The 26,797-nt window shown below is 40.4% G+C and overlaps 2 protein-coding genes across 5 annotated transcripts; both read left to right on the top strand.

The window, feature by feature from the left end:
• The first annotated feature begins 7,267 nt into the window (after positions 1 to 7,267).
• On the top strand, positions 7,268 to 13,302 carry LOC138349743 (uncharacterized). 2 transcript variants are annotated; one of them, XM_069300297.1, is made up of 3 exons: positions 7,268 to 7,426; positions 9,139 to 9,313; positions 9,992 to 13,302. In XM_069300297.1, the coding sequence occupies exon 3, from the start codon at positions 11,213 to 11,215 to the stop codon at positions 13,157 to 13,159; it is 1,947 nt and encodes a 648-aa protein (XP_069156398.1). In that variant the 5' UTR covers positions 7,268 to 7,426; positions 9,139 to 9,313; positions 9,992 to 11,212; the 3' UTR covers positions 13,160 to 13,302. The 2 variants fall into 2 exon arrangements, with proteins under 2 accessions (XP_069156398.1, XP_069156397.1); XM_069300296.1 differs by having other exon boundaries at positions 7,272 to 7,426; positions 9,110 to 9,313.
• Positions 13,303 to 18,270: 4,968 nt separating this feature from the next.
• Positions 18,271 to 26,477, top strand: LOC138350033 (uncharacterized). 3 transcript variants are annotated; one of them, XM_069300294.1, is made up of 5 exons: positions 18,271 to 18,351; positions 19,634 to 19,743; positions 21,537 to 21,610; positions 22,569 to 22,647; positions 22,884 to 26,477. In XM_069300294.1, the coding sequence occupies exons 3-5, from the start codon at positions 21,544 to 21,546 to the stop codon at positions 23,200 to 23,202; spliced, it is 465 nt and encodes a 154-aa protein (XP_069156395.1). In that variant the 5' UTR covers positions 18,271 to 18,351; positions 19,634 to 19,743; positions 21,537 to 21,543; the 3' UTR covers positions 23,203 to 26,477. The 3 variants fall into 3 exon arrangements, with proteins under 3 accessions (XP_069156395.1, XP_069156396.1, XP_069156394.1); XM_069300295.1 differs by lacking the exon at positions 18,271 to 18,351 and adding an exon at positions 18,622 to 18,728 and having other exon boundaries at positions 19,634 to 19,758; XM_069300293.1 differs by lacking the exon at positions 18,271 to 18,351 and adding an exon at positions 18,623 to 18,728.
• The last annotated feature ends 320 nt before the right edge of the window (positions 26,478 to 26,797 follow it).

Raw genomic sequence — 26,797 nt, 5'->3', positions numbered from 1 at the left:
AGCCTAATATTATCCCAGATAATTCTGGTGGAATACGAGCCTAGAACAGTTCCATCGCTGATGCTTTTACTTTTGGTCTTCATGCCTGAAATAAATTTCTTATAATGTTTAGTAGATATGGGCTAAATTATATGCTGAGACAATATTGAATGAAGACATGTATATAGGTGTAACAGCCATATCACAAATTTTATAGCAGCTATTTAAATTATCCCACAAAATTCCACGTATCCCACTTACGACTAATAAAATCTGCAACATATTTATTCAATATCCCCACAGATTTAATAATATTAATAATAATTCATTGTGTTGGGAACAGGCAGCCACTGTATATATAAATGCTTATATCGAGGTTTCACCCCCACTCCCTGGTCAAAGATGGTTGCAAAAAGGATAAAATATCTGAAATCCTTGCACTGGATAGGAGGATGGGCTGCTGTATCCATATTTCGCTTCCAGTAGATAAACAACATATGGGCTTAAGAAGCAAGTAGTGTATTGTGAGGATAAATAAATAACAAACAGCAGCTTCCCCGTGGCCCTGTAATATCTCCATAGCACAATTATGTATCAACGACAAGACCTACCATCAATGTATATGATTAACTGTAAATACATTGCTATAGAAATGAAACATTCTCTGTAACTAGCTGATATTGTAATTGTAAGGTGTGAAGGATAGATGAAATTGTTAGTGTAATAATCTCCGTTGAGGTCAGATAAACATCTTTTATGCCCTCTGTAATCCCTTTTTTGCGCTACCGCTCACAGGATGAGTATGGGGTGCACAATAAAGTAGCCGCCTCCGGAGGCAACACTGTAACGTGTGTTTACGTGTACGTATTTGGTTGATGGGGGGGGGGGGTATTTATTTAGTATAGTCTTGGTTACAGCAGTCGGTTTGTTGGCATTGTAGTGAAATATCATAGTAGTTGAGACAAAACCCGGAGCAGGGCAGAGCTGAGTGAGGCCGGGGGTAGAGAGCTTGGATGCGGGACGAGTGTGTAGAGCGTAGCACTCTGCATGTGGGTGGAGTCAGAGCTCGAGTGCGGGACAAGAGTGCAGATCGAAGCTTTTTGAGCCTCTGCGAGTCAGGCACATGCTGATTTTTTAACTGGAAATCCTTCAGTGATTATCTTTAGACTCGATTCTTCCTATGGAGGAGTCTGCCGAAAGTGTTGATATGGTCTATCTTCCCCTTTGATTTTAATGGTCCATATCAAGTCCACTTTCTCTAGAACCTTGACCATATTATCCGTCCATGCACTTGTTCTATATTGAAGGTTTCTGTGAAGCTATCTGCGTATGCTATCTTTGATTGACAGTCTGTCGGTGGTTCCAACAAGTTTTGCTGTTATGGTCGCTATCCTTTGTTTGGTCCTGTTTTCTGAGGCTGGTAAGTTGGTTTCCATTCTTAGATTCTCTCTACGCGTCCATATAGGTGCTCCCAGCATTGTTCTGATGGCATCATTTTGAGACACTTCCAGTTTCTCCCATTAGTTATCACTGAGGGATGTAAGAGCAGGAGCAGCACAGTCAATGAGTGACCTAACTGCTTGAACGTAGTACATTTTGAGTACTGGTAGAGATATTTGTACCTAAGCCAAAAAACTTTACCATTGTGATCATTGATGTCATCTTATATGTGCCATCAATATGCTTTATTGTGCCTATTTATCTTTGTCAAATTATCAATCAAGCTTGTCAATGCTATCAATCAGAGCTATCAATGTGCTTTAATATACCTACTAATATCTCTATTTTTTTCTTACAATGTACCTGCAAACATTTTATAAATTTTGCAAGAATTTACCTACTTAAAATTATCTAATAGATTAAGGACCTGCCCGGAACATTGCGCGCGTACTAGTGGCTTTACAAGATTGTAAACACCATACTATGTGCTCTCGCAAACCCAATGTACCTTCTTGTATATAAATAAATAAATAAATTTATTTATTTATTTATATACAAGAAGGTACATTGGGTTTGTGAGAATACATAGCATAGTATTTACAGTCTTGTAAAGCCACTAGTACGCGCAGCGTTTCGGGCAGGTCCTTAATCTAACAGATAATTTTAAGTAGGTAAATTCTAGCAAAATTAATAAAATGATAACAGATACATTGCAAGAAAAAATGAGATGAGAGAGATTAGTAAGTATAGTAAAGCACATTGGTATATTAAAGCTCTGATTGATTGCATTGACAACGTGATTGGTAATTTAAACAAGATTAATAGACACCATACAGCAGATTGATAGCACATATAAGAAGACAGCAATGATTACAATGGTAAAGTCGTTTGGATTGGGTACATGAAGATTGGGAGATTGGGTAGTATTAGATACAGTGCAATTTTAAAGCAACAAGGTAAAAAACTATGAAGATGAAATTAGGTACTTTTTAGTATTGTTTTTGAATGACGCAAAAGTTGGACAGCTTTTCAATTCATTAGGGAGTGAGTTCCATAGACTGGGTCCCTTTATTTACATAGAGTGTTTACACAGATTAAGTTTGACTCTGGGGATATCAAAGATATATTTATTTCTGGTGTGGTGATAATGGGTCCTATTGCATCTGTCCAGGGAGAGTTTCAGAGCAGGATTTGCATTTAAGAACAGGGTTTTGTAAATGTAATTGACACAAGAGAATTTGTGGAGTGAGATTATGTTTAGCATGTTTAGGGAGTTAAACAAGGGGGCTGAGTGTTGTCTGAAAGCAGAATTTGTTATTATTCTGATAGCAGATTTTTGCTGGGTGATGATGGACTTGAGGTAGTTTGCAGTGGTTGAACCCCATGCACTGATACCATAATTAAGATAGGGATAGATTAGTGCATAATATAGAGAGATGAGAGCAGAGTTAGGTACATAATATCTGATTTTGGAGAGTATCCCAACTGTTTTAGAGACTTTCTTAGTTATGTGTTGTATGTGGGTACTGAAGTTGAGTCTCTTGTCTAGGAATAGGCCAAGAAACTTTCCGTCATTTTTATTGCTAATGTTTACATTGTCTATCTGAAGCTGAACTGCATTTGTAGATTTGCTTCCAAATAAGATGTAGTAGGTCTTTTCTATGTTAAGTGTTAGTTTGTTGGTTGACATCCATAAGTGGACTTTTTTTAGTTCATTATTAACAACATTATTTAGTGTATGTGGGTTGGGGTTAGAGTAGATGAGGGTAGTATCATCAGCAAACAAAATAGGTTTCAGAATGTTACAGACATTAGGCAGATCATTGATGTATATAAGAAATAGGAGAGGTCCCAAGATGCTGCCCTGTGGCACTCCAACGGTTATTGGTAGAGTGGGAGAGGTTATATTATTGATGGCTACACATTGGTGTCTATCACTAAGATAGGATTGGATATAGTCCAGTGCATGGCCTCGGATTCCATAATGATGGAGTTTACGTAAGAGGTAGTTGTGATTAACATATATCAAAGGCCTTTCTCGGGTCAATGAAGAGTCCAATCGGAAACTTATTTTTGTTAAGGGCTGAGTAAATTATATCAAGGAGACTAATAATTGCATCGTTGGTATTCTTTTGGGAGCGGAAGCCGAACTGACAGGGGCTAAGAATGTCGAATTTTACGAGATAGGAGTAGAGCTGTTTGTAGATAATTTTTTCAAATATTTTTGATAGTATGGGTAGGTTTGATATTGGTCTATAGTTGTTTATGTCTGCCGGATTACCTCCTTTATGAACTGGCGTTACTCTTGCTTTTTTAAATAAATAAATAAGATTTAATTGTAATTTGTGGACCAAGTAGAATTAAGAGGCCCATCTCATTATCTGCACATAAGCTAATGAGAATATGGAGCAAGTATATTACTGACATAATATACTTGCTACAAATCAATCAAAAATGCACCTCTGTAAACATCACTATCACCGCGTTCCTTCATTTCAAAAAAGTAAAAATCAAAATGTTAATTCAAGTAAAAGTACATACATAGTAGATGAGTTACAAACATAATGTTGGATTTCTAGATAGAGCTACGTAGTACATACAATACCTAAAGCCACTAGTACGCACAGCGTTTCGGGCAAGGTGAGGTGAGGGAAGAAAAACCCACTTAGACTAAAGCTTAATAGTAATTGAGATTAAAGTATAAATTGTGAAGAAAACTGAAAAAGGTTGGGGGGGGGGGACATGGCAGAAATCAGTAGTTATACAAGTTGGTCAACAAACAGCATTGTTTGAAAATAGCAAGACATGGGTTGACATTTAGGGGTAAGGTAGGTTACAGGAGTTAATTAGGTAGTACTTAGTTTTTCTCTTAAACTGGTTGAGAGAGGTACAGTCATTGACATGATTGGGAAGGTCATTCCACATTCTGGGTCCCTTAATTTGTAGAGCAGTGGTAACATCTAGAAGTCTGCTAACCTTATTGGATGACCCATAGACGTGCGGTACTTCCTGCATAATAGAATGATGACAGATAGAGGAACTGGTGTGAATTTCACTTTGCCTCAAGTCTCCGAAATTTAGTTGATGTTCTCGGAATATTGCTGCCCTCAGGCTGCTCAAAGGCAGTCCAAGTTGGTAATCAATTCCTTCTTTACGAGCAAAAGTCTTGGCCAACTCATCAGTTCTATCATGCATTCGGAGACCAATATGGGAAGGAATCCACAGGAGACAAACTTTGACCCCATCATTGATTATTTCATTATATCTGTGTCTAGCTTCAGAGATAAGCACGTCACAGTTATGCCTTGGGGAGCTGAGGGCAGTCAAGGTTGATAATTAGGAGTCACTTACAATTAGCGTGTCAACTCTGGATTTATTTACACGTTCGAGTGCAATGATTATGGCAACCAATTCAGTCTGAAGAGTGGAGGCCCAGTTACTGAGACGCGCTCCACACTCACGGGAGAAGGAACCATCTCTCGCTGTCACAACAACTGCACTTCCAGCTGCACCATGGGACTGATGCAAGGATCCATCAGTGTAAATAATCTGGGAAAGGCAGCGCTCTCTGACTAAAGCATCAATTTGGCTTAAGGCACTGTACTTTGCTTCTTGTCGAAGCAAGGCTTGTTCTTTAATCAGCTTCCTGGGTGGGAAAGAGGGGACAGTAATTTGGAAAGGAGCGATCTCCCATGGGACAGGAAAATGTCGTTGGTGTCTCTCTTGGAAGGGGTGATGAAAGTTATACATTCTGAGCACAGTGGCAGTTACGGCAATCCATTTGGAGGGATGCTGACCTTCAAGGAAGAAGGCTTGGAGGGCTTCAATGCAGGGGTAAGGGTGGGTTAGCCTAAGCATCTTGATACCAAATAAAGCATTAATTTCAATGGTACGGTCACTTACACATGAAATATTCAGTTCCTTCCTCATGTTTAGTAATTTAGTTGTACGGGGGCATCCGAGGATAATCCTCATGGCTTCGTTCTGCATCTTTTCGAACCCTCCAAGCATTCTCTCAGGCACTAGGGCAAGCATGGGTGCAGCATAATCAGAGACCTAATATATGAGAGATACATCATTTTGACAATTCTCACCTTTGCACCATAGCTTGGATGGTAGCCTGCCACAGCCTTGAGAGCATGGAGCCTCTCTCTACATTGACGACCCAGTCTGGCTACAACATTGTGGTACAGTGGAACTTCAAGACCAAGGCATTTGTATCTGGTTACATAGTCGAGCAGAGAGCCATCATGCAGCTGCATCTTGCGAACGGCCCCACCCCGTCTGGGTGGGTGTCGGTTCACGATCTTTGTTTTCTCTACTGAGATGACCAAGCATAGTTCCTGACATGTGTACAATACAGCGTTCAGAACATTTTGGGTGTTGGTATACACATTGGTGTGGATCAGTATATCATCTGCATAGTTAATGACGTGTTCGCCGGGTCTCCTAGTTACTGAGTTTAAAAGTGCATTGATTAACACATTGAACAGACACCTCCCTGTGGAGTGCCAGGTTCAAAATCTCTCGTTACACTCCTATGCCCTTGAACAGTATCCAACAGACTTCCTGTTGGATAGATAACCTCTTATCCACCGTAGAAGCCATCCTCCAACATTCATTTTAGCAAGTTCGCTCAGAATGACGTGTGGGATAGCAATGTCAAAGGCTGACTTAAGATCTAGGAAAGTGGTATATGACCTATCAGTATGCAGGGTGAGGAATGTGGTAATACAGTGATGTACACTCTTTCCATGCGTAAAGCCATATATCTGGGGAGACAACATGTTACTAATTCTGCAAAGAAGACGGTTGAGAACCATCCTTTCAAGATGTTGACCAGACCACACACTAGAAGGTGAAGGGACGACGACGTTTCGGTCCGTCCTGGATCATTCTCAAGTCGATTGTGAGAATGACACAATCGACTTGAGAATGGTCCAGGACGGACCGAAACGTCGTCGTCCCTTCACCTTCTAGTGTGTGGTCTGGTCAACATACTTTAGCCACGTTAGTGTGACTCATCGCCTGCATCCTTTCAAGACATTTACAGAGACAACTAGTGAGGGAGATTGGGTGAAAAGTGATCAGAAGTTGTCAGGTCCTGTACGTATTGTTGCACCGCGTCGCTGCCGAGTGTCCTTGCACCGCCGCAGCAAGTGCACTTCCCGAATACAAGTTGCCATCTCATAAGTGAAAGTCATGATTAAGGTTTTGAACAATATTGAACATTCTAACGACTAACCTTATCACCCAATCCTTTATTAAGCTAACTGTCCAATTTATTCAACGAGTCCTAATCTACCTAAACATAATATTATTTGTTAAAAAAGTCAGTGAATGTAAACATTAGAGCTACGATGAGCGACTGTTGCTTTGTTGCATGTAACTTGTTGCCTGCTGGGAAAACCTAAACACATTATACTTAGATAATTAGCCAATGATTATATTTCACTCACCCCGCGTCCTCAGCTTGGTTAGTGCTTTATAACTATACAGAGGCTTTATGCTCTCAAATGCTATCAAGCAATAGTAAAATATATTCGAATTCTTTTAAATCGCAGATGACTTATCACACAGGAATACGACGTGTATGTGTCTGTCCCTTCATTCTTGGTGATCCCCCACTCCTCCTCCCGGACTCCAAATGCCGAACACATTTATAAAACATTTTCTGAGGTAAAACTCATTCTTCAAACATTTGTAAAGCAATACGAAACACTCACATTTAATATATCTTATCAGATACGAGAGCAGGAAAGCAAATTTTATGTATAAGAAGACTAAGGTGTAAAAATAACGGTTGATGAAATGGACGAGATGGTAAGTCAACTGGCGTCGGGGTCTACCCCACATGCTCATGGCTGGTATATTGCGCCGTTGTTGCTTGGCTGTATCATCTTGGTCCACCACAGTCGTCACACACACTCTGGTCACTCCACCCACCTGCAGCAACCTCTAGCCGGCCTCTACACCCATTCCTCCCTCTGGTCGCTGGTGCCAACAGGTTAGTGGATTTCTCTCAACGTTGCTGAATTTTTAACTTTTGGCCTCAAATAAATATGTAACTCAGCTTCATATAGGTTATACGGCCAGTCTCCCGAACGACGACCACTGTCCGGCCGCAGTTACTATATACGGTGTTTGAAGTTTCGTGAGGTAATTTCCCCATGTATAGAACATTACAGTTCCAACATTTAAAATGATAGACAATAAACACCAAATGTTAAAGGTCAAAGGTTAAAGGATCTCTACGTTTTAAACACTTTCCAATGGTGTAGCTGTTCGTAAACACGAATTGAAAATGAATTTCTAATCAAGAAGATCCTTTAAAACATTATACGTAAATTTAGCATACTGTATTTATTTATTTATTTATTTATTTATATACAAGAAGGTACATTGGGATTGTGAGGATACATAGCATAGTAATTACAATCTTGTAAAGCCACTAGTACCCGCAGCGTTTCGGGCAGGTCCTTAATCTAAGAAAATTTTAAGTAGGTAAATACTATTTACCTCTGATTTGATGATTTTCTACCAAAAAATGTAGAAGGTCTTTTTATGTTTAGTGTAAGTTTGCGGGTTGACATCCATGAGTGGACTTTTTTAATTAATTGTTGACAATATTATTCAGTGTGTGGGGGTTGGGGTCAGAATAGATGAAGGTAGTATCATCACCAAATAGTATAGGGTTAAGAATGTTAGAAACATTTGGCAAATCATTGCCGTATATAAGAAATAGGAGAGGTCCCAAGATGCTGCCCTGTGGCAACCCTACTGTTAATGGTAGAGTGGGGAAGGTTATGCAATTGATGGCTACATATTGGTGTCTGTCACTGAGACAGGAACGAATATAGTCCAGAGCAAGGCCTCGGATACCATAGTGGTGAAGTTCAAGTAAGAGATAGTTATGGTTTACAGTATCAAAGGGGTTTCTCAGGTCAATGAAGAGGGCCAATTAAAACTCATTTTTGTCAAGGGCTGTGTAGATTATATTTAGCAGAGTAATAATGGCATCATTGGTACTCTTTTGGGAACGGAAGCCAAACTGGCAGAGGCTTAATATGCTGAGTTTTACAAAGTAGTAATAGAGGTGTTCGTAAATAATTTTTTAAATATTTGTGAAAGTATAGGTAAATTTGATTTTGGTCTGTAATTGTTTATGTCAGCTGTCTCGCCTCTTTTATGAACTGGCGTCACTCTGTTTTTTTAAGGATATCAGGAAAAGTATGACACTGTAGAGATTTGTATATCTGCAACCCATCCTCCTGTTTATATAGTACCTATTGTGATGGTCGTTAATAGTCACGAATTCGTACGTACTTTTTCGAATTTACGTACGTACGTACGTACTTCTGGCATAGCTTTGTCACCTCACCCAAAACTTTTGTACCATATCACTTCACCCAAAACGAGTATAAGTATAATGAATGTTATGTGTAAACTAGTCTTTGCAAATGCAATAAGCATTATGAAACGCGTTCAGTCGTCAGACCAAAAATAAAAGAATTAATTTTGGAGAGTTAATTTTTCAATTACCCCCAACAGTGAAGATAAACGTAAGAAATATTGAGAAATTCGTGTTAGAATTATTAATCTTACCCTCTCGGTCATATTCAACAACATAAATAAGTAAATAAATAACAACAAATGACAATAATAAAAATAATTATAACATATTTTACAGATATTAATCTAATAAGGTATTGGTGCCAGTGTTGGAAATGTCGGCAGAGTTTGAGCAAGTGTTAATGGTAGTGGCAATAGTATTTTTCCTATTGTGGCTAATATTGGTGGGCCCGAGTGAAGATGGCAACGTCCGGATGTACCAGGGCCAGACATTGGCACGTCCGGCTCAACGTGGTCCTGTTTACACTGAGACTGCTCCTCCGTGAGTAATCTTTGTTATGTAAATTTTCCTTTGATTCATTTAGTTGTATATCTCCATTTACATGTATTTGTCAAATTTTCTTTACTGTATTTCTGCTTAATGAAATTTCGTAGTTGGCAAAATGAATAAATATAAATTGTACTTATTTGAGAACATTTTGGTGGGATGGATATATTTATTTAACTGACTTAGGTATACACAGCAATGTGCTGCTACCCTATTTTATACGAAAGATTACAGTGTGAATAATGTTGACCAGACCACACACTAGAAATTGAAGGGACGACGACGTTTCGGTCCGTCCTGGACCATTCTCAAGTCGATTGTGTCAAGTCACAATCGACTTGAGAATGGTCCAGGACGGACCGAAACGTCGTCGTCCCTTCAATTTCTAGTGTGTGGTCTGGTCAACATACTTCAGCCACGTTATTGTGACTCATCGCCTGCAGTGTGAATAAAAAAAACAGCTATAAGTTCATGGTACTGGCGTGTCTGAGGTCCACAGACGCGCCTCAGCTTCTTGCATGTCAGTAGTGGCATGTTTGGATAGGCTAGAAAAAGTGAGCACCCACTCTTTATTCCAAAATGTTCTCATTGATAGATCACACTATTGTGATTTCCTTTTGCATTTTCAGGGGTTTCTTAGCTTTTTTTCACTGTAAACTATTCTTTTTGCAGTTCAAATACTCAGTTAAATGAAGAATCGAGAGAGAGGTACCGCAACCGAGCGTGGGAACTGGACTTGCATGGTATGTACAGACATGAGGCTGACGTCGCTGTCAACTCCTTCTTGAGGAAACATTCTGACGAGTCCAGAGTTCGCATCATAACAGGTCGAGGTCTACACAGTGAGAAGAACCAACCTGTCCTCAAGCCTCATGTAATAAATCTCATCTCTCAGCGTGGACTTAGCTACAAGGTGGTATCTAAAGGAGGCTGTATTGACATATATCCGAAAGCGCCACATTTACATAATATGGGGCTATATGATTTAGATCATTCTTTACACTACTACTAATATAATAATTCATTGTGTCGGGGGACAGGCAGCCAATGTATATATATACGTGTTAGGCTTATATCGAGGTCCCCCCAGGGTCGAATTACTCACCCTCCCCAGAATGTATCTCTTCAACAAGCTGACTGACTCCTGTGTGCCTATTTACTGATATGTGAACGGCCGCATTAGGTGATAAAAAATGCGCTCAACCATTTTTGTCTCGCCCAGGATTTGAAACCGGAATTCCTGATTGTGAGTCGAGAATGACTCCGACTGTATTACTTCAGTAGATAGTCTAGGGTTTTCACATTATATAATATGACACATAACGAGGTCCTTAGATGTTTTTTTTTGAGATATATACAAGAGTTGTTACATTCTTGTACATTAGGTATTACATATAATTATTATTAGATAAACAGGTAGATATTAGATAAACAGGTTTGAAGGTATTACATCTGTTCACATAATTGTAATTAAATTTACATTGTGTTGAAGCACAAAAGGTAAGATAGTAATTAGCTGACACTGGAATCCTTCTTTTTTTGTCTACCAAAGTAGCAATTAAAGATCAACTCAACCTTAGTCACGAGGCAAAGCTCAACGCCTTAAGCCATGTGGAAACAGTCCACAGAGCATTCTCTCTCAAACTGCTGGCTTAGGCTCGGCTACAAGTACCTCTGGAAGTTTGAATGTGCTGATTTAGATTTGACTAAATGTAAACTCTGTCAGCAGAACTATTCGCATACTTTGCGTCATTATATAATGGAATTTGAAAAAATCGCTGAATTCAGAGATAACACCATCAGTGGAGTCCAAGAAATGTGTAAGTACATCATTCATAATGATGTACTGCCAGCAATCTTAGCGAAGTATCCAAAATTTGCTAACTGTAGGTAATGCATGCACATGACTGTAAAGCTGCCGCCCAGTTGGGTGGGTGTGGAGCACATGACTGTAAAGCTGCCGCCCAGTTGGGTGGGTGTGTAGCACACGACTGTAAAGCTGCCGCCCAGTTGGGTGGGTGTGGAGCACATGACTGTAAAGCTGCCGCCCAGTTGGGTGGGTGTGGAGCACATGACTGTAAAGCTGCCGCCCAGTTGGGTGGGTGTGGAGCACATGACTGTAAAGCTGCCGCCCAGTTGGGTGGGTGTGGAGCACATGACTGTAAAGCTGCCGCCCAGTTGGGTGGGTGTGGGGCACATGACTGTAAAGCTGCCGCCCAGTTGGGTGGGTGTGGAGCACATGACTGTAAAGCTGCCGCCCAGTTGGGTGGGTGTGGGGCACATGACTGTAAAGCTGCCGCCCAGTTGGGTGGGTGTGGAGCACATGACTGTAAAGCTGCCGCCCAGTTGGGTGGGTGTGTAGCACACGACTGTAAAGCTGCCGCCCAGTTGGGTGGGTGTGGGGCACATGACTGTAAAGCTGCCGCCCAGTTGGGTGGGTGTGGAGCACATCACTGTAAAGCTGCCGCCCAGTTGGGTGGGTGTGGGGCACATGACTGTAAAGCTGCCGCCCAGTTGGGTGGGTGTGGGGCACATGACTGTAAAGCTGCCGCCCAGTTGGGTGGGTGTGGGGCACATGACTGTAAAGCTGCCGCCCAGTTGGGTGGGTGTGGAGTACATGACTGTAAAGCTGCCGCCCAGTTGGGTGGGTGTGGAGCACATGACTGTAAAGCTGCCGCCCAGTTGGGTGGGTGTGTAGCACATGACTGTAAAGCTGCCGCCCAGTTGGGTGGGTGTGGAGCACATGACTGTAAAGCTGCCGCCCAGTTGGGTGGGTGTGTAGCACATGACTGTAAAGCTGCCGCCCAGTTGGGTGGGTGTGGAGCACATCACTGTAAAGCTGCCGCCCAGTTGGGTGGGTGTGGGGCACATGACTGTAAAGCTGCCGCCCAGTTGGGTGGGTGTGGGGCACATCACTGTAAAGCTGCCGCCCAGTTGGGTGGGTGTGGGGCACATGACTGTAAAGCTGCCGCCCAGTTGGGTGGGTGTGGAGTACATGACTGTAAAGCTGCCGCCCAGTTGGGTGGGTGTGGAGCACATGACTGTAAAGCTGCCGCCCAGTTGGGTGGGTGTGTAGCACATGACTGTAAAGCTGCCGCCCAGTTGGGTGGGTGTGGAGCACATGACTGTAAAGCTGCCGCCCAGTTGGGTGGGTGTGCAGCACATGACTGTAAAGCTGCCGCCCAGTTGGGTGGGTGTGTAGCACATGACTGTAAAGCTGCCGCCCAGTTGGGTGGGTGTGTAGCACATCACTGTAAAGCTGCCGCCCAGTTGGGTGGGTGTGGAGTACATGACTGTAAAGCTGCCGCCCAGTTGGGTGGGTGTGTAGCACATGACTGTAAAGCTGCCGCCCAGTTGGGTGGGTGTGGAGCACGTGACTGTAAAGCTGCCGCCCAGTTGGGTGGGTGTGGAGTACATGACTGTAAAGCTGCCGCCCAGTTGGGTGGGTGTGGAGTACATGACTGTAAAGCTGCCGCCCAGTTGGGTGGGTGTGGAGTACATGACTGTAAAGCTGCCCCCCAGTTGGGTGGGTGTGGAGTACATGACTGTAAAGCTGCCGCCCAGTTGGGTGGGTGTGGAGTACATGACTGTAAAGCTGCCGCCCAGTTGGGTGGGTGTGGAGTACATGACTGTAAAGCTGCCGCCCAGTTGGGTGGGTGTGGAGTACATGACTGTAAAGCTGCTCCCAGTTGGGTGGGTGTGGAGTACATGACTGTAAAGCTGCCGCCCAGTTGGGTGGGTGTGGAGTACATGACTGTAAAGCTGCCGCCCAGTTGGGTGGGTGTGGAGTACATGACTGTAAAGCTGCCGCCCAGTTGGGTGGGTGTGGAGCAAGACTAGTAACTATAAGGATTAAGTACTACAGATGTTAAGTGTAGCATGTTTTGAGCAGATGCTCTTTTGTTTATAATCTTTTAAATAATAAGTTGTGTACCGGATACCTGTTGTTGTTGTTGTTGTTGACAATAAACCATGTGAACGAAGATTGTTTCTCTTCCGCCTTAAATGTAACAGTAACTGACTCACCACAGATGTAAAGTGCCAGGAATAGAGACTGTTGTGAGCCTCCTGTTGAATCACTTGTGTTATCAAAAGATTATTGATATGTATATGTATTTGTGTACATGTATGTGTATATATGTACATGCGTATGTAATATTAACAATTGTGTAACTAGCGTCAAAAGATTGTTACTTGCTTAGCTAAACGAACCAGGGGGTTCAGTTCCTGAACCCATTATGTGCCTCTATAACCCTTTCCACCACCGCCCACGGGATGGGTATGGGGTGCATAATAAAGAAATTAAATTAAAAAATCTTAAATCATATACACTGATGGTTCCCTACACCGCACCACGGGTGCAGCTGGAAGTGCAGTTGTCCTGACAATGGGCGATGGCTTATATTGTGAGTGGGGAGTCCGTATAAACAACTGGGCCTCTACCCTTCAGACACAACTATTTGCCTTGCTCCTTGCACTGAAATGTGTACAAGTCTCCAAACTTGATACATTAATTGTAAGTGACTCTTTACCATCCTTAATTGGACTCAACTCTTTAAGACATAACTGTAACATGCTCGTGTCCGAAGCTAGACACAAATACAACAAAATTATTAAGATGGTAACAAAGTCCATTTCATGTGGACTCCATCTCATGTTGGCCTCCGAATACATGATAGAGGACCCAATGTAAACTGTGTCAACAAAATTATTCGCACACCCTCTGTCACTATGTGATGGAGTGCGAAAAGATGCGTGAATTCAGAAACAATTCTATAACAAATATCCCAGAGATGTGTAAATATTTAAATCATAAGTATCTGCTTCCAGAAATTTTAGCCAAATATCCCCAGTTTGCTAACTGTAGGTAGTAACTAAGTGAATGTAACCTATCCACCGCTGCCCACTGGATGGGGGCAGTGTGCAGGACAAACATATCAATTGTAACACTAGCTCTCCACATATGTCAGTTGCATAGCTTTCACACTGTATTCATGGTGTGGGAAAATCCTAGCAGGCATTTATTATATTTTTTGTTAACTTCAATATTGAATTATTGTGATTCTAAGCGGACTGTATATTTGATTAAGCCTGCCAGAACTTATCTGCACATAGTTTGGAGGGATATTTACAACTTATACCACAATGAGTGGATATAAATTAAGTTGTAAATATTTACCTCTAGTTAAATATAAATTATACCACATATGGTGGCTTAAACAACTATTATGATTAATTCTAGTTATCTACTGTACTGTGGTAATAACAGGAAATTTGAATCTTTAGCTGTGTTGTTGCTATGGCCTAATTAGGTTAATTGTTCCCACACCTTGCCTGAAACGCTGTGTGTACTAGTGACTTTAGGCATTGTATGTACTACTCTATCTATTAATTCAACATTGTGTTTGTAACTCGTCTTGAATGTATCTACTTTTACCTGAGTAAAAATTTGATTTTATTTTATTTGATTAAAGAAAATTGTAATCTTCTGTTTATTTTGTTAACATTTCTTCTGCTTTTTCTACTGTTCTATCCATCAGGTAATTATTATCATTCTCTTTTTTTTTTAATTCAATTTATCCTTTTGATCTCAATAATTATTAAGTTTTAGTCGTTTTTTTCCACCTCGCCCGAAACTCTGTGCGCACTAGTGCTTCAGGCAGTGTATGTACACTAGCTCTATCTATTAATCCAACATCATGTTTGTAACTCATTTTCAATATATGTACCTTTACCTTAATAAATATCTTATCTCATGTTATCTTATAGCCCTGAAACTCTCCCTGGACAGATGTAATAGGACCCATTATCACCACACAAGAAATAAATATATCTTTGATATTCCCAGAGTCAAACTTAATCTGTGTAAACACTCTATGTAAATAAAGGGACCCAGTCTATGGAACTCACTCCCTAATGAATTGAAAAACTGTCCAACTTTTGCCTCATTCAAAAACAAAAACAAAAGTACCTAATTTCATCTTCATAGTGCTGTAAAAATTGCACTGTATCTAGTGTTACCCAATCTCCCAATCTTTATGTACCTAATTCAAACAACTTTACCATTATGATCATTACTGTCTTCTTATATGTGCTATCAATATGCTTTATGGTGCCTATTAATCTTTATTAAATTACCAATCAAGCTGTCAATGCAATATTCCCGAGCTACCAATGTGCTTTAATATACTTACTAATCTCTCTCATCTCATGTTTTTCTTTCATTGTACCTGTTATCATTTTATAAATTTTGCTAGAATTTACTTACTTAAAATTATCTATTAGATTAAGGACCTGCCCGAAACGCTGCACGTACTAGTGGCTTTACAAGATTGTAAACACCATGCAATGTATCCTCATAAACCCAATGTACCTTCTTGTATATATAAAAATAAATGAATAGATAGATAAATAAATAAATAAATAAATAAATAAATAAATAAATAAATTTTATCTTATCTTATGTTCAACTAATTTGTCCCTGCCCGAAGGGAGGACAATCAAAGACCTTCAATTAGCCTATGGAAATAATTAATAACGAATTAAAAAAAGTTCACTCATGGATGTCAACCAACAAAATCACACTAAAAATAGAAAAGAATTTACTACATTTTATTTGAAAGCAAATCATCAAACGAAATTCAGCTTCAGATAGACAATGTTAACATCAGTAGTAAAAATGATGGAACGTTCCTTGACCTATACATAGACAAGAGACTCAACGTCAGCACCCACATACAACTTCAAACTCACACTGTATTTTGTGCTACCCACTCCCCCAATGTACTCACCTAATTGTACTCACCTAATTGTGCTTGCGGGGGTTGAGCTCTGGCTCTTTGGTCCCGCCTCTCAACCGTCAATCAACTGGTGTACAGATTCCTGAGCCTATTGGGCTCTATCATATCTACATTTGAAACTGTGAATGGAGTCAGCCTCCACCACATCACTTCCTAATGCATTCCATTTGCTAACTACTCTGACACTGAAAAAGTTCTTTCTAACGTCTCTGTGGCTCATTTGGGTACTCAGCTTCCACCTGTGTCCCCTTGTTCGCGTCCCACCAGTGTTGAAAAGTTCGTCCTTGTTTACCCGGTCGATTCCCCTGAGGATTTTGTAGGTTGTGATCATGTCTCCCCTTACTCTTCTGTCTTCCAGTGTCGTGAGGTGCATTTCCCGCAGCCTTTCCTCATAACTCATGCCTCTTAGTTCTGGGACTAGTCTAGTAGCATACCTTTGGACTTTTATGTATATGCCTAAGACATGCAACTTCACCATGTAATCACTGCTATCAACTTATATCATAGTTGTTATGTTGAACGCAAATTTTGCTACAATGTACCTATTAATATCCTTCAAATTATGATCCAATGTTCCTATTAATAGTCTTCAAATTGTATTCCAATGTACCTATTAATATTCTTCAAAATTTTCCTACAAATTAGCTACTTATAATTATCTATTAGATTAAGAACCTGCATGGACAGTAATGGTTTTATAAAAATACAAATATCTTCTATGAAATCACAACTCAGCTCCTCTGTATTATATACATATACGAGAGAATGTCTGTCAGTCTGTCTGTCTAAAGCTGGAGGCCAGACATTTGGGGACTAGCCTCACCCAAATGTGCATGGGGAATGGTCTAGGGTTCGGGATAGACATAGGCTGGTCGGGCACACACCTAAGTTAAATGCTTTAAAAAATATAATTTATAGGCACCCCCCCCCCCCCCCCCTTTCCAGCCAGGCGATTTTCAGGGAATCAAGTGTGAAACATATGATGTGATTCCCGTAGATTTGGTGATTATTAATATGTTGAGTCATGCCAGCCTGTCCCATAACACCTTGGGGTGTCCTCAGATGTCATGTGTTTTAACTGTCAACACTTTGGTCACGTAGCCAAGCACTGTAAATCTTCAGGCACCTGTGCCTTCTGTGCAGCCAATCATCTCACTAAAGAATGCCCCAATAAAGACCACGCCCTTGAGACCTTAAGACCTTGAGACCTTAAGAGGATAAGGCCCTTGAGTTGCATATTGTCCTGGGGACCATTCAGGCTTGTTCGCATTTGTGTTCCTCACGTGTGCCCCAAAGAATGAGGTGATTTGGTAAAATGCTATGCCCAAGATTACTGTCCGAGTGCCGGCGGTGGGGTGGTTCAAATAGCCTCGGCTATCACCTCATATATATATATATATATATATATATATATATATATATATATATATATATATATATATATATATAATGCCTATAAAAATTGAAGGTAAATTTAGCCAACTTTATAATGAAATATAACGAATGTAACTTCCATCTGCTGCATAACTGTTTATGTACTTATCTATAATATTTTGTGGAAGGTCTCGTTATCATTATCTTAATATCTTATCTCTCTAAGTCCAGCGGCTTTGAGAGACCCATAGCTCTTACTCCTGTTGTAGCACCCACAGGTTAGGCTGGTCTGCTGTAGCACCCACAGGTTAGGCTGGTCTGCTGTAGCACCCACAGGTTAGGCTGGTCTACTGTAGCACCCATAGGTTAGTCTGGTCTGCTGTAGCACCCACAGGTTAGTCTGGTCTACTGTAGCACCCACAGGTTAGGCTGGTCTGCTGTAGCACCCACAGGTTAGGCTGGTCTGCTGTAGCACCCACAGGTTAGGCTGGTCTGCTGTAGCACCCATAGGTTAGTCTGGTCTGCTGTAGCACCCATAGGTTAGTCTGGTCTGCTGTAGCACCCACAGGTTAGGCTGGTCTGCTGTAGCACCCACAGGTTAGTCTGGTCTACTGTAGCACCCACAGGTTAGGCTGGTCTGCTGTAGCACCCACAGGTTAGGCTGGTCTGCTGTAGCACCCACAGGTTAGTCTGGTCTACTGTAGCACCCACAGGTTAGGCTGGTCTACTGTAGCACCCACAGGTTAGTCTGGTCTGCTGTAGCACCCACAGGTTAGGCTGGTCTACTGTAGCACCCACAGGTTAGGCTGGTCTGCTGTAGCACCCACAGGTTAGGCTGGTCTGCTGTAGCACCCACAGGTTAGGCTGGTCTGCTGTAGCACCCATAGGTTAGTCTGGTCTGCTGTAGCACCCACAGGTTAGTCTGGTCTACTGTAGCACCCACAGGTTAGGCTGGTCTACTGTAGCACCCACAGGTTAGGCTGGTCTACTGTAGCACCCACAGGTTAGGCTGGTCTACTGTAGCACCCATAGGTTAGTCTGGTCTGCTGTAGCACCCACAGGTTAGGCTGGTCTGCTGTAGCACCCACAGGTTAGGCTGGTCTACTGTAGCACCCATAGGTTAGTCTGGTCTGCTGTAGCACCCACAGGTTAGTCTGGTCTACTGTAGCACCCATAGGTTAGTCTGGTCTGCTGTAGCACCCACAGGTTAGGCTGGTCTGCTGTAGCACCCACAGGTTAGGCTGGTCTGCTGTAGCTCCTGCTGCAACACCCACGAGTTAGGCTGGTCTGCTGTAGCTCCTGCTGCAACACCCACGAGTTAGGCTGGTCTGCTGTAGCTCCTGCTGCGTTCATCACTTTAGAAAATTCGCGTTTTGTATGAGGTGGATTTCTTAACCTCATCTCATATCGCAGATTTCTAATTCTCGGGATTAACACTAATGTCTCTCTCAACACCGCCGAGTGAATTTAAGTCTACTTAACAGCACTCTAACCAACATCACTTGTTAAGTTTTGTGTTGTGCTTTAGGAGGTCAATAGCCGGCTGGGTCGGAGGGGTATATAGCATTTATTTTATTTTTCTATTTATTTATATATGCAAGAGTTCTTACATTCCTGTACAGTCACTATTACGCGTAGCGTTTAGGGCAAGTCCTTAATCCTATGTTCCCTGGAATACGACCCGCCATGGAGTTGTGGAGTTTTCAGTTGCATATTGGCTTGGGGCCCATTCAAGGTTGTTCGCATTTGTGTTGCTCACGTGGCCCTACAAAGTGAGGTGATTCGATAAAATAACTATGCCCAAGCTTACCACCAAGTGCCATCGTGATGTTGGGGATATAGCCTCGGCTACCACCGTCTTTTGTATGGTCACGGTTGGTCAAGTGGTTAAGGTACCATGTATGCCAGTTGCATAGTGCTCCTGGCTGTCTATATATATTGTCTATATATATATATATATATATATATATATATATATATATATATATATATATATATATATATATATATATATATATATATATATTGAATCATTTCACTCTAATGTAAATATATATTGATTAATCACTGATATGAACAACTATATTGTTAGACAATAAACAAGTGGGTATTTCTTTTAAAACCTGTTGTATCAACACAGAGGGCGCCATATTCAAGAGGTCGAGGAACTGAAGGAGACAAATGAAGCCTATTCAGACCAGCAGTCTGAACACATCTACAAGACTACAGTAGCGCCGCTCTGAAAACCAAGTACGTTCACTGAAGGTATAGGACCGTAAACTGTAAAGTGTAATACGAGTTATTGCAGTCATCTGGAGGATGAACCTTTCATGCACACTGCACCATCCACCAGGCGGATAGTTGTGGTGCTGACTTAATAGTGTACTGGGGGGGGGGGACCCGGCAGTGCCCAGATAGTCTAATAATAATAATAATAATAATAATAATAATAATAATAATAATAATAATAATAATAATAATAATAATAATAATATTTTATTTAGGAAAAGTACATACATAGATGCAGAGTTACAAACATTCTGATTGATATATAGATAGAGGTTGTACGTACAATACCTAAAGCCACTTGTACGCATAGCGTTTCGGGCAAGGTGAGGTGGGGAAAAAACACTTAGACTAAAACTTAATAGTAATTGAGCTTAAAGTATAAATTGCATTGAAAGAAAAAAATAAAAGATAAAAAAGGGGAACATGGTAGAAAATAGCCAATATACAAGTTGGTCAACAAACAGCATTGTTTAAAAAAATAGTAAGACATGGGTTGACATTTAGAAGTAAGGTAGGTTACAGGAGTTAATTAGGTAGTACTTAGTTTTTATCTTAAACTGGTTGGGAGAGGTACAATCTTTAACATGGTTGGGAAGGTCATTCCACATTCTGGGCCCCTTGATTTATAGAGCATTTCTAGTTTGATTAAGTCGTACTCTTGGAATATCAAATAGGTATTTGTTTCTGGTGTGGTGCTCATGGGTTCTGTTACAACCTTCTAGGAAGCTTTTAAGGTCAGGATTGACATTACAATTCAGAGTTTTAAATATATAGAGTACACAAGAGAGAATGTGCAGTGACTTAATATCTAACATATTCAGAGATTTGAGTAGGGGTACCGAGTGCTGTCTGGGGCCAGAGTTAGATATTGTTCTAATAGCAGCTTTGTGTTGGGTAATTAGAGGACGTAAATGATTTTTGGGTAGTAGAACCCCAAGCACAAATACCAAATAATTGGTAATTTAAATAATTCTTATATAAATTCACAAATAATTCTTTCTAATAATCTTAGAAAGAATGCCAACAGTTTTAGAAACTTTTTTTGCTATATTTAGAATGTGTCCCTGGAAATTCAGCTTGTTATCGATGAGGACACCAAGGAATTTACCATCAACTTTACTACTGATTTGTATATTGTTTATTCTTAGATTAATTTCATTTGAAGATTTATGACCAAACAGAATATAGAAAGTTTTGTCAATGTTAAGGGTGAGTTTGTTTGCAGTTAGCCAAAGATGGACTTTATTTAGTTCAATATTCACAGTGACATTTAGAGCAAGACGGTCCGGACTGGAGAAAATAAAAGTCTCCAAGAAAGAAAGTCTCTCTCTTCCCTCACCCCCATTCCACCCCTCTTCTTTTCCCCCTGTCCCCTCAGTTCCCTCCCTCTCCTCCACATCCTCCTTTTCACTCTTTCCATCCTTTCATCGCCCTCTTTTTTCCCCATCTCCCCACTCCACTCCTTCCCCTCCAAGAGTATCGCATGAGGGGGGGGGGGTGTAGCTATGCCCATCTATAAATGATAATATTTATTACATCATAAAACTTTGGCCTAGCCCGACCAGCCTATGTCCGCCCCATACGCCAGACCATTCCCCCAAAATTTGGTTGAACTGGTCCCAAGCGTCTGACCTCCACATTTGGGCACATAACAGGCCTTCTCTCTTATAGTATAGACATGTTTGTTAACACTTGTCGACTGTCCATAATATCTTCCAGCAGTATTTATAATGTAATGCATTATTTTATTACAGTGTGAATATGGCAGCTAATTTCATCATTGTTTTCGGAGTGCTGGTGGCTGTCTTCCTCCTTATCTGGGGTCTAGGTACGTATCGTGGTTAATGGATGTGTTGGTTCTGGTTACTATAACTGCTGGTTCTCATTCAAAGAACTAACTGCAGGTCCTGACAAATAATATCCCAAAATAATACAAAGTTACCCGTGAATGAAGGTCACCAATCAGTGTAGTTATATTGACGAGAAACTCGTGAAGCGAGGTAGATATATGACCAACACATACGAATGTCTGATTTTCATAACCAAAACGATGAATGATAAGGTGTTAAAACTATTAAATCATGAGTAAAGGTGTTGATGCTATCCAATCAAAAGAAAAGGTGTTAATTGTGTCCAATCAAGAGAAAACTAGTTGCAGAGGATTTATGTCGGAGATATTAATCCTCTGCTGCTTCCCCCCAGCCCATCCTAAATCCAAATAAGGATTTGGAATGGGACGTGAGGAAGGAATGGTGCCCAACCACTTGGGCAGGACGGTAGAACGACGGTTTCACTTCATGCAGGTCGGCGTTCAATCCCCGACCGTTCAAGTGGTTGGGCACCATTCCTTCCCCCGTCCCATCCCAAATCCTCATGCTGACCCATTACATATGCTATATAGTCGTAATGGCTTGGCGCTTTCTCCTGATAGTTTCATTCTCGTCAAATTCAAGGAATTTATGTATAAGAAATATAGGTAAAATAAAATGGCTTCGCGTCATTGAAGTCGTTTCCTGTGCTTTCATATATTATTTGTTCTCAAGACAGAACTCAAATGGAACGATTAATTAAATAATACACACTCGGAGGGAAGAAGTCGTAGCCTACTTTTAAAACTGGTACAGATACGCCATCTTTCTTCTTGAGTCAGGAGTTGTAATTCAAAATGAATGTAACAATCTTCTCAGTTAAGACAGTTTTGATGCATTTATTATATACATAATGATAATAACGTTACTACTACTACTTATCATTCATAATAATGTAAACTTTGTTAATCCTTACAGTCTTATTGGTAGTGTGTTTGCTATGGAAGTGTTATTGTAGTTCTGAAGACAACTCTACCTATGGCAACACTGATCAGCTGTGAGTGTCATCTGTTTTCCTCTACCAGTGATATATATATATACTAGTTCATTGATATATATATATATATATATATATATATATATATATATATATATATATATATATGATTTAGGTCAAACGTTCATATATATAATAATTTTTTTAACGAATTTCTTGTAATTTACTGTAAATACACTTTCAATCATTTACTTATTCTTTAAACCATTTTACCGGATTATATTTTTGTTTTTCAGGAAATATCATAAGTTAGAGAGTGTTGACTATCTCAATGAATGGCTGGAGGAGGGCGTGTGGGTCCTGGACGAGCACGGCCTGGACAGTCACCAGGCCGTGGAGGCCCTCGAGGACTTCCTCCACAGACATTCTGAGGAACCAAAAGTCCACATCAAAACAGGTCGAGGTCTTCACAGTGTCGACGGACCCTTCCTCAAACCTGAAGTAAAGCGTCTGCTCCATAGGCAAGGTCTTAAATACAGAGATATAGCTCATGGCGGATGTTTTGAAGTATGGCTTCCCAAGAAACAAACCATCATTGACGTTGATTTTCAATAACTATTTCTTGTTTTTTTTATATAATGTTTAGCAGTATTACAAGGATTACCTGATTTTATCCTGATTTACTTGAGGGCCACTAACCTTTGTGGCCTCGACGAGGACAGGAAGCCAGCGGCTTGTTGAAGCTCATCCCATTTGCCTAGATTATTTTTTCCATTTGTACTTTAAAATTTAACAGATTTTTTCATTTACGGCTTTGCCGGGTAGGCGGTTCCATGGGTTAATAACCCTGTGGGTGAAAAAGCATCTCCTATTTCAGCCCTACATTGTTGCTTGAAACCGTTGCTCCTTGTTTGTGTTACATCTGACCTTCTAAGGAAACTGTCCGGATCAACATCCTTTAACTTGTTCAGTATTTTAAAAGTTTCAATGAGATCCGCTCTGTCATGTCTGGTTTGCAGTGTTATTAGCCCAGCACTGTGGCCCTCAACCGTTCCTGATACGAGAGATGACTTAGCTCTGGAATGACTTTTGTTGCCCGGTGTTACACATTCTCCAGAGCACCTATGTCCTTCTGAAAATGAGGTCTCCATGATTGGATACAGTAATCCAAATGGGGCGCACCTGGGTTACAGTGTTACCAGGGATACAGTTGAATTATTACCCTCTTTTCCTTAAAGTCAAAGGGATGCTTGATTATTCCAAGGGTTTAGTTAGCTTTTCTGACAGTTGCTCCCACCTGTTGTGCAACTTTTAGTGAGTGGTGGATTTTTCTGAAGGTCATTTTCTTCATCAATCTGCTGTAATATAATGATATTACTTTGTTAGTTGTGGCGTGGGTTGTTATGCCCCACATGCAAGGTCTTGCATTTGTCGATTTTAAAAAGCATTTTGCCAGTCTTCTGACCATTTGTGGAGTTCATGTTGATATTTTTGTAAGGCTTCAATATCATTATCATTATAATTTCCCACTTTACGATAAATCTTTGTATCAACTGCAGATTTGATGATGTGGTTTGTAATATTCTCATCTATGTCATTGATGTATATGACAAAAAGGGTAGGCCCCAAAATGGACCCTTGTGGTACCCCCACGTACCACATTTCTACATTATGAATGGTTCCCATTTAGTACGACTCTTATCCCTGACCATCCAAGTGGTTGGGCACCATTCCTTCCCACCGTCCCATCCCAAATCCTTATACCTTCCAAGTGCTATATAGCAGTAATGGATTGGCGCTTTTCCCCGTTAGTTCCCTTCCCCCCTCAAACATTAACTGCACTAGCACGACTCTCTTTTCTTTCTTTCAACCATTGTTTTATTCATTCTAATATTTTTACCATTTATTTCATGTGCCTGTACTTTCTTTCCCAGTCTTTCATGTGGTACCTTGTCAAAGACTTTAGCAAATCCATGTTTACTACGTCATCCGGAAGTCCCTTGTCTGGGTAGCTGGTTATCGTTTCAAAAAATGTGAGCAGGTTTGTAAAGACTGAAATGTGGGATTGTTAAAAACAGATGAAATTTCGGAGACTTGAGGCAAAGTGAAATTCACACCAGTTACTCCATCTATCATCATTCTATTATGCAGGAAGAACCGCACGTCTATGGGTCATCCAATAATGTTAGCAGACTTCTAGATGTTACCACTGCTAGGCTTAGGCTCGGCTACAAGTACCTCTGGGAATTTGTAACATCTGCTGATGTAGATTTGACTAAATGTAAACTCTGTCAGCAGAACTATTCGCATACTTTGCGTCATTATATAATGGAATGTGAAAAAATTGCTGAATTTAGAGATAACACCATCAATAGTGTCCAAGAAATGTGTAAGTACTTCATTCATAATGATGTGCTGCCCGAAATTTTAGCGAAGTATCCAAAATTTGCTTACTGTAAGTAATGCATGCACATGACTGTAAAGCTGCCGCCCAGTTGGGTGGGTGTGGAGCACATGACTGTAAAGCTGCCGCCCAGTTGGGTGGGTGTGCAGCACATGACTGTAAAGCTGCCGCCCAGTTGGGTGGGTGTGCAGCAAGACTAGTAGCTGTGTGACTCACCATAGATGTAAAGTGCCTTGTATAGTGACTGTTGTGAGCCTCTTGTAATGTCACTTGTGACACCTCTTTGTGTCACTTGTGACACAAAGATTATTGATGCGTGTAATTGTGTGGGTGATTAGATATGTATGTGTATGTATATGTGTATACGTATATATATATGTGTATGTATATGTGTATACGTATATATATATGTGTATGTATATGTGTATACGTATATATATATGTACATGTATGTATGAGGGTGTGTACATGTGTATACAACATTGATACTTTCGTAACTAGCGTCAAATATTGTTATTTGCTTAGCTAATCGAACTAGAGGGTTCAGTTCCTGAACCGATTATGTACCTCTGTAGGTATGGTACTTTTGACATAACATGAGACCCCCCTAGTTCCTCCATCAGCATATAAGTGAAAACCTCTATAGCCATTTAGCCTCAGTATGCTACCATCCCTATCCCCAGTTTCCTGGAGTATCAGAATATTGTGATAGAGTGTAGAGAGAATGTTAAGAGACTAGAAAAAACTGGGTATAAAGTAAGATTCATGTGGATCCCTTCACATGTGGGAATACTGTTGAATGAGGTAGTTGATGACATAGCGAAGAGAGCCACTGAAAAAACTCTTGTTGATGTTGTATGTCAGTTAACCTTGAAATAAATAAAAACAAGATTCAAGATGATCCAAGAGGGTGAAGAAATGATAAAGAGAATGGCAATGGTGGACAGTAGTAACACACTTAAGAATTATTCAATAATAAATACAAACTCGTCCTTCACTTATGGTAAAGGAAAGTCTACTTGGAAGGATTCAATTTACATGAGATTAAGATTAGGATATAAATATATCTGGCAATACGGTGTTGATGTCAGTGAAAAAGATAAGGAGTGTAAATTATGTAGTATGCCGCACGCCCACACCTTAGAACATTATGTATTAGAGTGTCAACTTATTGAAAACTATAGAAATAAGGAAATAAATAGTGTACCACATCAAATTGTTTGGATGTGTGATAATGGTATGATAGACAGTATACTTAGGAGCTACAAGAATTTTGCCCCAAGAGTGTAACAATTATATGCTGTACTTACTATATTAACCTGCAATGTTAAATGGGATTCTTGTAATGTTATTTGTGTATTTGTACTCACAGCATTTGTGCGCCCCTTGATGGACTTGAAGTAGAGGGGGGTAGAAATAGCCTAAGCTACTCTATCTCTTTGAGATGTATTTATTGTTTATCTCAATAAACATACTTGAACTTGAACTTGTGCCTCTGTAATCCTTTACACCACCGCCCACGGGATGGGTATGGGGTGCATAATAAAGAAAGAAATTGAATTGAATAGGGTGGCAGCACATTGCTGTGTATACCTAATTTTGTTCATTAAAAAAATATTATATTTCCTAATATCTGTATTTGTTATCATTTTATTAATTCTGCTAGAGTTTACCTACTTAAAATTATCTGTTCTGCCCGAAACGCTGCGCGTACTAGTGGCTTTATAAGTTTGTAAACACTATGCTATGTATTCTACAAACCCAGTGTACCTTCTTGTATATAAATAAATAAATAAATAAATAAAT

This window comes from Procambarus clarkii, chromosome 43, assembly GCF_040958095.1.
Source record: "Procambarus clarkii isolate CNS0578487 chromosome 43, FALCON_Pclarkii_2.0, whole genome shotgun sequence".
Classification (NCBI taxonomy): Eukaryota; Metazoa; Arthropoda; class Malacostraca; order Decapoda; family Cambaridae; genus Procambarus; species Procambarus clarkii.
Note: the sequence above shows the minus strand (reverse complement) of the source record. Positions and strands in the feature narration are given on the sequence as shown.